The 11119-nt window shown below is 42.7% G+C and overlaps 1 protein-coding gene across 1 annotated transcript in view; it reads right to left on the bottom strand.

Annotated features, from left to right (window-relative positions):
- LOC147321691 (uncharacterized) overlaps nucleotides 1-6689 on the bottom strand; it is a 28177-nt gene extending 21488 nt beyond the window's left edge. The window contains exons 1-2 of the mRNA XM_086305765.1: nucleotides 6310-6689; nucleotides 422-527 (exon numbers count right to left, since the gene is read on the bottom strand). Of these exons, the coding sequence (XP_086161891.1) occupies nucleotides 422-439 (18 nt within the window). The 5' untranslated portion in view covers nucleotides 440-527; nucleotides 6310-6689. The remainder of the gene's footprint in view (nucleotides 1-421; nucleotides 528-6309) is intronic.
- Nucleotides 6690-11119: the final 4430 nt, after the last annotated feature.

The raw sequence follows: 11119 nt of genomic DNA, 5'->3' as shown, positions 1-11119 counted from the left end.
AACAAACTGTCATTACTTGAAGCTTTTCAACAGTCCTCTTTGGTGACATCTGCTGGTCAAAATATGAAGAGCAGCTTGAATCTACAAATTATAATGAAGCGCTTCATTATGTTTAGTATCATGTGACAGTTCTGTCTGATATCAGGCTACTGTTGTGTTGCTTTGCACATGTATTTTCTGTGTGATTGAAAAGGTTTTGAAATTTCATTAATAAATAATTTTGATGAATATCCTTATTTAAACATGTGCTGTGGTGTGGTTTCTCTTTGCTTGTGACTTCTTGATGTTTGTAAACATAATAGATGTAAAATAAAAAAAAACATAGTACATAATAAAATACAACACAGTCATATAACAGGTTGGGAGGATGAGCGTTTTAGACGTGACTGATTATTTGGTGAAACTGTGATATTTTCCTCACCTTCTGTGTTGAGCTCATTGTTTCCTCTGTAGTGACTCAGCTGAACCCAGATGGCTGAAAATGTTCCTCTGCTGCTCCGTCAGACTCTTCTCCTCCTGCTGATCAGCTGGGACACAAAACAGATCTTTGTAAGGCTCCACACTGCACTGAAGAGTCAAAGTGTCTCATATGTTCATCTGACAACACAAAGTACAAATTTCACTCTGATTGCTTGTAGAAATCTTGTGAGACGTGTTGTGCTGCAAAGTGTCTCATATGTGTCCTGTTTATTTTCTGCGCTTTTGGTCACTCAGACCACATCACTTTCTCCAGAGATCAACTGCTAAACATCAGGCAGTCGCCTCACTATAGTTCTTATCCATTTTTCACAAACCCGGAAAGTTTTTTGGAGATTTTAGTTGGAGGCGCAGCAGCTCTCTGTGGCTCCTGGAGAAGATGTAGACAGGGCAGTCGCGCTGGTGCGCTGGTGAAACTACGTCGGCGAGGATTCCGCACGGCACTCCCCTCCATTCACCTCACGAATCTCCGCTCTCTTCCAAACAAAGTCGATGAACTACTGCTCTTAAAGCGGACTAACAAGGGCTTTGCACGCTCTGCTGCCCTCTGCTTCACTGAAACCTGGCTCGGTGAGCGAGTCCCAGACGCTGTCTTAAATCTGCCGGGCTTCCAACTTCACCGGACGGACCGCGAAACAGAGCTCTCAAGGAAAACAAAGGGTGGTGGAGTCTGCTTCTACATTAATGAAGGTTGGTGTACTGATGTCACAGTGTTACAGAAACACTGCAGCCCACACTTGGAAAGTTTTTTCATCAACTGTAAACCTTTTTATTCACCGCGGGAGTTTTCTTCCTTCATGCTGGTCGGAGTTTACATCCCTCCACAGGCCAACGCGAACAACGCACTGTGCAAGCTGGCTGACCAGATTACTACCCTGGAGAGGAAATTCCCGGATTCCTTTACAATTATTCTTGGGGATTTTAACAGAGCAAACCTAAACTACGAACTCCCTAAATACAGACAGCATACTGTATAAACTGCCCCATCAAGGACAACATCATACTGGATCACTGTTACACCACTCTAAAAGATGCCTATCGCTCTGTGCCCCGGGCAGCTTTGGGACATTCTGATCACTGCATGGTCCATTTTATTCCAGTTTATAGGCAAAAACTCAAACGTGCGAAAACTGAAGAAGTGGACTAACGCAGCAAAGCAGGAACTGCAGGACTGTTTTGACTCCACTAATTGGACTGTTTTTGAAGCTGCATCTGAGAACCTAGATAAGCTCACGGACACTGTGACATCATACATCAGTTTCTGTGAAGACGTGTGTGTGCGCCACAAAGACCTTTTGCACATACAACAACAATAAACCATGGTTCACTGCTAAACTCCAACATCTTCGTAAGGCCAAGGAGGACGCCTACAGAAGTGGTGACAGGGCCCTGTACAAGCAAGCTAGGAACACACAGGAGATCAAAGCAGCTAAAAGGATCTACTCCCAGAAGCTGGAAGAACGGCTCTCAGTCAACGACCCAGCGTCAGTGTGGAGGGGCCTGCAGGAAATCACCAGACGCCCCCCACCCACTATTGAAGGAAACAAAGACCTGGCCAACGAGTTAAACACTTTCTACTGCAGGTTTGAGACGGACAGACTCCCACGCCCCACCCTCCCCAGGGACATTGCTTCAGACATTGACCCCCAACACACCTTCCACCTCTCCCCCCCTTCACCCTCCCCAATCCAGACCCAACGACCACCCCCACCCTCCCCAATCCAGACCCAACGACCACCACCACCCTCTCCAATCCAGACTCAACCACCTCCACCACACCTCTCACCCCCCTTTCTTCCTCCCTGAAACTCAGAATACACACTCAGGATGTGAGCCGACTATTCCAGAAACAGAAGCGCAGGAAAGCCCCCGGACCAGACGGTGTCTCACCCTCCTTTCTCAAAACCTGTGCTGAACAGCTGGCTCCCATCTTTACTCGCATCTTCAACACATCCCTGGAGCTGTGTGAAGTTCCCTCCTGCTTCAAACGCTCCACCATCATCCCTGTTCCCAAGAAACCCACCATCACAGGACTGAATGACTACAGACCTGTCGCCTTGACGTCTGTGGTCATGAAATCCTTCGAACGACTAGTGTTAGCCCATCTGAAAGACATTACAGACCACCAGCTGGACCCTCTGCAGTTTGCCTACCAGGCAAACAGGTTGGTGGATGATGCAGTGAACATGGGGCTGCATTACATCCTGCAACACCTCGACCGCCCGGGAACTTATGCCAGGGTCCTGTTGCCAGGGTCCTGTTTGTGGACTTTAGTTCGGCTTTTAACACCATTGTGCCTGAACTTCTCTCCTCCAAACTCTCCCAGCTCAGCGTGTCTCCAGCTACCTGTCAGTGGATCACCAGCTTCCTGACAGACAGAAAGCAGCAAGTGAGGCTGGGGGAGATCACCTCTGAAACTCGGTCCCTCAGTATTGGTGCCCTCAAGGATGTGTCCTCTCACCACTACTGTTCTCCCTCTACACTAACGACTGCACCTCCAAGAACTCGGCTGTCAAACTCCTAAAGTTTGCAGATGACACCACTGTCATTGGCCTCATTCAGGATGGTGATGAGTCTGCATACCGGCAGGAAGTTGAGCGGCTGGTACTCTGGTGCAGTCAGCACAATCTGGAGCTGAACACTCTTAAAACTGTAGAGATGACAGTGGACTTCAGGAGACATCCCTCAACTCTGCTCCCCCTCACCATATCAGACAGCCCTGTGTCAACTGCGAAGATCTTCAAGTTCCTGGGTACAACCATCTCCCAGGACCTGAAGTGGGAGACCAACATCAACTCCATCCTCAAAAAGACCCAGCAGAGGATGTACTTCCTGAGACAACTGGGGAAGTACAGTCTCCCACAGGAGCTGCTGATCCAGTTCTACACTGCGGTCATTGAGTCTGTCCTGTGCTCCTCCATCACAGTCTGGTATGGAGCAGCCACTAAACAGGACAAGAGCAGACTGCAGCGGACTGTACGGGCAGCAGAAAGGATCATCAGCGCCCCCCTGCCCTCCATCCAGGATCTGTACCTCTCAAGAACCAGGAAACGGGCAGGGAAAAATCATCACAGACCCCTCACACCCTGGACACAGACTTTTTGATCTGCTGCCCTCTGGCAGACGGTACAGAAGCCTGCAGACCAGGACCACCCGACATAGGAACAGTTTCTTTCCCCTCGCCATCTCCCTCCTAAACAGTTGACCTGTCACACTGCTCCCACTGCCAGACTGCAACTGCACCTTATGTACATTCTGCAGTATTCATTCCACCTCACTTCATTTCTGTATTTTATGTATATAAGTTTAGATTAGTTATTTATAGTTTGTTTACACAGCTTTGTGTATGTATGTGTGATTTACATTGCTGTGCTTGAGAGCCTCCATCTACCGGAACCAAATTCCTTGTATGTGTCTGCACATATACTTGGCCAATAAACACGATTCTGATTCTGATGTTCATCTGACAACACAAAGTACAAATTTCACTCTGATTGGTTGTAGAAATCTTGTGAGACTAGACATGGAGAAGCTGCATTCAGCTTTTATGCTCCATATATCTGGAACAAACTCCCAGAAAGCCTCAGACCAGCTGAAACACTCAGTTTATTTAAATCCAAGTTGCAGACTCACCTGTTCTCAGCTGCATTTGAGTAAAGCACCAAATCTGCACGGTTTTACTTTTAAGCTTAAATTTCAAAACCTACATTTTAACTACTGATTTTATGTACTGCCCCCCCCCCCCCTTTTTAAATCATGCTTTTTATTTTTTTGTTTTTTAATGTCTCTGAAAAGCACTTTGAATCAACTTGCTGTTGAATGGTGCTATATAAATAAACTTGCCTTGCCTATAGAAAGAAAACTGAACAGAACATCTGAATTCACTTGATGCTAAACATTCATTTCATAGAATAGTTTTTGTTGACATCTTCCTGTGCATCACTTTACAGCAGTCAGACTCATTAAAATGAGACTTTGTAGGAGTTCACTTCCTCTCATGTGTTCATCCACAGCAGCTGGACAATAAAGTTTATTGTGACCCTGATACTGCAGCAGATCGCTCTCATCCATTTCCTGTTATCACTTCAAATAGAAATCAGGCTGTAGAGTGTCAAACTCTGGCCCGCGCGCCAAATTTGGCCCGCAGCCCAATTACATTTGGCCCGCAAAACCATAGGCTTTGGAGCGTGATGTCATGGTAGGGGGCGTGGTCATGATTTTTCGTTGAGCTGCCATCTTAGTAGGCGAAACAAATGGCTACAGGAGTGAAAGCACACGGAAACATCAGCTATGGCTCGTACTTGCTGTGTTGTCAGTTGCAATGTTAGATCCCAAGATCGGGAAGGGAATAACCTGGAAAATGGGCTCTTTTTATCGTTTCCCCTCCTGGAAGCAACGTGAGGAATCTCACGTATCTGATGTAACCAAACGAAGACATCAAGCTTGGATAGCAGTGGTGAGACGAGCTGATATCGAGTTCTCTGCCATCGTTTTTTGTTGGTGTGCTCTCCACATTTTCATTCCGGTAATTTCTAAAGAAATTCATATTGCTCTTTATAGGCTTTTCGACGGCCCGAACACGGACACACTGTCGGAGCTTAGTATTGTATTGTATTGTATTGTATTGTATCTTTATTTGTTTCAGACATATAAAACAAAAAACAATATATACACACTACATATATTTTCATTTACAGATACGAATATATATGTAGATATACACACACACACGTATGTGTTCAGATAAACAAAAAATATATAGAATAGCGATTCTGATGTGTCGGCTCCGCTCTGTGTTTACGTCTTTTTTGCGCTGATTCTGAGCTGCAGGTTTTGTCTCTCTCCAACCAAGATTCACCGAGCCAGCAGCAAAGGAGCAGCAAACTGCGCTTCACATTTGATCAATGTCGTCATGAATTCCCTCTGACTTTTGCTGTTTTGCTTCCACCACGATAAAAATCACACTTCCTGCACAGCTCTCTCTCTGATGAAGTCTCACATGTATCAGTACTGATAAATGATCAGAATTATAATATTTCTGACTGTCTGAGGCTAAATTGAATCGAATCAAGTCTTTGAGAACCGGAATCGAATGGATTATAGAAATCAGTGATGATACCCAGCCCTAGTGAGCAGCCTAGGCCTGAGAGAAGTGGATGTAGCTGTGGATGAAAAGAACTATTGATAACTTTTTTGTTAAGTTAAGGCCTGATCCTTCTGAAATTCATAGCCAGTGCTCGGAAAAAGCACAGTGTATCCAGGAAACACATTATATGCTGCAATAAATGCACTGCCCAAGTGTCCCCTCTCCCCACTGTCTTTCAGCAGCAGACAGCAGCAAACAGGTCGTCAGAGGAGCCGAAATGATGATTAAGTTTAACATTTTCTACAATATTGACAAAGCACTTTAAGCACAAGTTTGTTAGTTAATAATTTAGAAATTAATATTGTCTGTATGGACTTCCCCCCCCCCAAAGAAAGTGCACATGTAAAACTGCGGTGTTAAGCGATACGGTTGAAAAATTTGAGTGCGCCTAACTTTTGTGCCGGTGTTGTGCCCAAAAGTGATTGTCTGCCAGAAAGTGATTGCCGTCCGCGGGAGCGCGCGCAGCTGCTTAAAGCTGCAGCGCCCGGATTACTTCCGTTGCCAGCTACTTCCGTGCAACTGATATAACGTGGGGGAAAAAAAACCCCAAACACATTTATGCCTTTGTTATTAGGCAAAGGTATGCATTTATGGAGCTTTAATTTTTAAAGTTAGGCGTACCGGTGCGCCCATGTCAAAAAGTTAGTCTAGAGCCCTGCTCACAGTAAAGTTAGCTCGGTGCTTACCTTTAGATGAGCCCACAAACCGAGAGAAACTCCGTGATGAAGCTTTGGCTACGTTCACACGTACACGGGTATTTTGAAAACGGAGATTTCAAAATAGTCACAGTCACAGTGTGATGCCAAAATAGGACCACACCTTTGACGCTGCGTTTTTCACGTTTTCCTCGTGCACACGTAAACACAAAAACTGACTTTTCGAAAGTATCCACCCTGGCAGGCGTTTTTCAGTGTCCGAAAACGCCGTTTACGTGTGGACGAAAGGTGCAAACTAGTGATGGGACGTTCTGTATCGAGGGTTCGGAGCGTGTGTCGAGTAATGGAGGGGGCGTTTCCGCGATGCGCGTATCGAGGCTTGCTTCATTTATGGGAGGAGCTGAAAATGATGACGTCGAAGCCTCGCTGCCCGGCTGTACCACGTGACTGGTTCATGAAGTGGTTCGAACTTTGCCGCGAGATATGACAGCGATATAAACCCCTCAGACTTCATTCAAAAATGTGGGTGTTTGATGGAGAGTTGCGGTTAGTGAGAGTTTGGAGACAGTTTGGAGGTTTATGAGAGTGAGGAGAGAAAGTCAGGAGAGAATGGGGCCAGCTAAGAAGAGGAAGATGTCCTCCCCTGTGTGGGAACATTTTGATCTTATTCCTCCCAACAAGGTATGTAAATTTCTACAGAAGATGTATTTTCATGATACTGATGGTGCAATACAATTTATGTTAAGCTGTCTGTACTTTTGTACAAGGTGAAGTGTTTGCTATGTGCCAGGGAGCTGGGATATAACAACACCTTATCCATGCTTAGGCACTACAGAGCTTTGCATGAGAATAAGGGGAACACCGATTGTGGAGCAAGACCAGGTGAGCCATCAAATGCAATGATAATATAGGATGCAGTAATGTTACTAAATGATATAACAATATTATACAACTGTTATAAGTTACGTGTGTGATATTTATATTTGTGCTTTATCTTTATTGTCTTTCCTCAGGAGAACAATCTCAAATAGATGAAGACCTGGTCAGCATGGTGATTGAGGACTCCCAGCTATTTAGCATTGTGGAGGACAAAGGATTCAAAAGATTTGTTAAATCATTAAATCCCAGCTATGTTCTCCCCACTAAAAAGGTCATAAAAGCAGTGAAAATTTAGTTTTTACAGAATAAAATGTGAACAGGCAGGACTGAGGCCTCAGTGTGTAGCTGTCCATACCTCAACGTTACAAAAGCACAACTACTGTCCACACCCCAACCACACCTCACCTCACAGTAAATGATCATTTCCATTTCAAGCATTTCCAAATAATCATTTCCCATACTGCCAGTATAAATATACACAGTATACTGCCATCACTACAATATACATGTTTTACACACTCCTTTTGTTGTTGACATTTACAGGCTGTGTGCAAAATGCCACACTCTTCAAATTCATGCCAGCTATTATTTTTACGTCCAGTAGGTGTCCTGCTAGAGCAAATGAAGCTTCATGAAGCTTCGCGTTGGGGTGAACCAATTGGATGAAAAGCTTCAGTGCTTCATGGGGCTTCATCTGCCCATCACTAGTGCAAACGCATAGAAAAATCTGCGTTTTCAAAAATACCCAGGAAACAGATGCGGGAAACGTTGGTAGTGGTATAGTTTGTAGTGATGGTCCGCTTGAAGCTGATGCTCCGGTGCCTGTGTCAAAAAAATCAACACACTGCTTCCGAAGCTCTGTATCGAAGCTTGATTCGTTTGGCCAGAGTCACGTGATCAGTGACGTCCGAAGCGTCGTTTAGAACGTGACTACTTCGGGGTCTCGTTCAATGCTTTATAAGGAAGTGAATAATTCGCAGGATTTGTGGAGTGTTTTGATGGTGACAGGTAGCAAACCACTGATATTTCTACTGAGAGACATGGAGCCAGCGAGGAAGAGAGGAGGTTCTGTTGTGTGGGAGTATTTTGAGTAGATTTTGGTCATTCGGGTGGGTTTTCCAGCTTTGTGTTCTGGCTGTTTGCTTTTGTTTTGTGCGTGTTTATTTTATCTGAAAACGGGAAAAACTCAAAATGTCAAAAATCTGTTTTTCATAATATAAATATCATCAAATATCTTTAGAAAAACTTCCATTTGACTCGTTACATTTAATGTTAAAATATATATATTTTATTTTTCAATTAATCTTAAAATGTTAGTCTGCCAAATGTGCAGCAATTTAATGTATTTATTCTCTTTAGCTGAGTTTGTGGGGCCCAGGTAGACTGTATAACTGCATCTCTACCAGTTTCTCTGCACTCCAGCCTCTTCTGTTCCACGTGAAGGGATTTTCCTTAATGCAGGAGAAATTATCTCCACGAAAAGGAACAGTTTCAGCCATCGCACAGTGGAACAAATTCTCTTCTTAAATAAAAATGAAAAAGGGTTACCTTAAATGCATCATGTTTTTAGTTTGCAAGTTCATAAGCATTTTCCATTTCACAATCAATTCTACCCGCAGGTCAGAAATATGTCTGGGAAAATTTCCCTAATATAATATAAATACACCCGTCTTGCGATTAATTTCACAAGTGCATGGAGACAAGACCTCACAGCAGAATCATACTCCATAATGTGTTGTACAGTATTATATGTATATTATATGTAACGTCGTGTTTTCCAATTATTGTATTTACCAACATCAAGAAGTGAAAAGCAAAGAAAGACCACACAATGGTGCATGTTTAAACAAGGAAAATTTGCTGGTCGAAATTATTCATTACACAAATAAACCACATTTTTTAACCCCAAAAAATACACGTTCAAAGCAACACAACGGTGGCCCAATATCAGAGAAAATTCCACTCTGTAGAGTGAGTGGGCAATCATAATGAAGCAGTTGGTTTTATTTTGTGGATTCAAGCTGCTCTTCATATTTTTGGCCACCAGATGTCACCAGAGAGGACTGTGTTGAAAAGCTTCGAGTAATGAACCATTTTTCAATACAAGCTTCAGAAAGCTTCATTTGGCCATCACTAATAGTTTGTTTCGCTCCTCTAAGTTCACTACTTTACTCGCTGTGGATGAAAAATTGATATGATTATTAGTGTTAGTAGGACAGAGATTAAGAGTAGAATACGGCACAAAATGAAGGAACGCTGGCAAAAGCAATGGGAGGAAGAGAGGAAAGGGTGATGGTTTTACAAAATCCAAAGGAAATTGGGAGACATGAGAAGTACAGGAAGAAACAGGAGACTGTTATATCTCGACTTAGATTCGGACACACTGGTTTTAATACCACATTACTTTTAATAGGAAAACACTGTACAGTGGAGTGTGACTGCAGTAGGGAACAGGAAATAATGTTTTATTGCATTGTCAGAAGTATGATATTGAAAGAAGACAACTAATCAAAATGCTGGCCGATATGAGAGTAAAACTGGACTTGATTTATTTATTTTGCATGAGCTCTATAAGTAAAAGCTACTTTTCCAGCTATCCAAAAACATGCATCTCAACTGGAAACTCAAAGTCACCCACTGAAAACTGACTTAGTTTGAAAATAAAAGAGACCATTTAAAGATTCAACCAATGCTGATATTTGAATCTATCCAAAACATGTCTAGTTAATGATAAAGGACTGAACAGGTCTCCTTTTTGTTTTTGCTTCTTGATTAAAAAAAAGGACAAATATACTTGCCTACATATGCTATTCTACCTGCTTTTAAACCGTTTAAAATTACAATTCATAGTTTTATATGTGAATTATATAATGTTAAATTACTATTAAACAAATGACTGACTAAGTATTTCAGACTTTAGTTTACTTCAGCCATATATCATATAAATCAGGTATCATACAAAAGTAAAAATAGCTTCAAATACAGTCATGACAATAAAAGAATATGACTTTAAGGACTTAACAACATTACTTCAGTTATAGTACACCAACATCAGATAGGGGGCTGGGATGTTTTATTCTAAACATGAACTACTGTTACAGCAACAGACATGGACTACATGCCCCACAAAACAAACACATGCCTGCTCCTCTCGTTAGCTGAAATGAACTGCTGGCATATTTGTTTTACATCTATACTGTCCAGTCTCTCCTGGTGGACATGGCATCACATTATTCATGGTTACATACAATTTTAGACTGATGTGGACCAAGCCTAGCACCTACTTGGCAACCTTGAGACCTCAGAATTAGGGAGACATTCAAATGGGCTGGGGGGATATACATGTACATATATATACAAAAAACTTGAATCTTACAGTGTTTATTTATAAAATAAGATAAAATAAGTTAAATGTCACCATTATTACCGGAAACAGGCCGGGGGTGTCCAAATTCAGAGGCTGCGCCCACCTGAGGACCCGGCCTTTGTGGTCTAAGTGGGCCGGGTCCTCCGAAAGCCAGGTAGACCGGAAATGAACGACTGTGAAATTGGACGGTCTAGCCTTCAGAATTACGTCACCTGCCGTCTGCTCCTTGCTGTCTAAAATATAACCAGACGCTGGCGTAGATGGTCGAATAAACTGCTGTTTTCACACAGCAGTTTATTCAGCTGTGTGAAAACCCGGGAAAAATCCTCCCGAGAGATTAATAAAGTTTTATTTAATTTAATTTAATCTAATAACTTTAATCTCAGCCAAAACGATTTACTCACCAACAAATAAAACACAACTAAAGCACTGAAAAAGGCCAAACAATAACACGTTTAAGTTATTTGACGTTTACACAGCTACATTCTCGCCTGAAAATGTGTTAAAAGTTTATTTTGCGACCCAGAAAGAGTAATAAGAGTAATATTAAAACTAAGTAGCTGCAGTAATAGTAGCCATTGTTGGAAACTGGAA

Source organism: Aulonocara sp. 'chitande type north' Nkhata Bay, linkage group LG9 (assembly GCF_057382095.1).
Source record: "Aulonocara sp. 'chitande type north' Nkhata Bay isolate Kocher_YH1m ecotype deep benthic linkage group LG9, A_spYH_male_GT1.1, whole genome shotgun sequence".
NCBI lineage: Eukaryota > Metazoa > Chordata > Actinopteri > Cichliformes > Cichlidae > Aulonocara > Aulonocara sp. 'chitande type north' Nkhata Bay.
The sequence above is the reverse complement of the archived record's forward strand: the minus strand, read 5'-3'. Positions and strand labels throughout refer to the sequence as shown.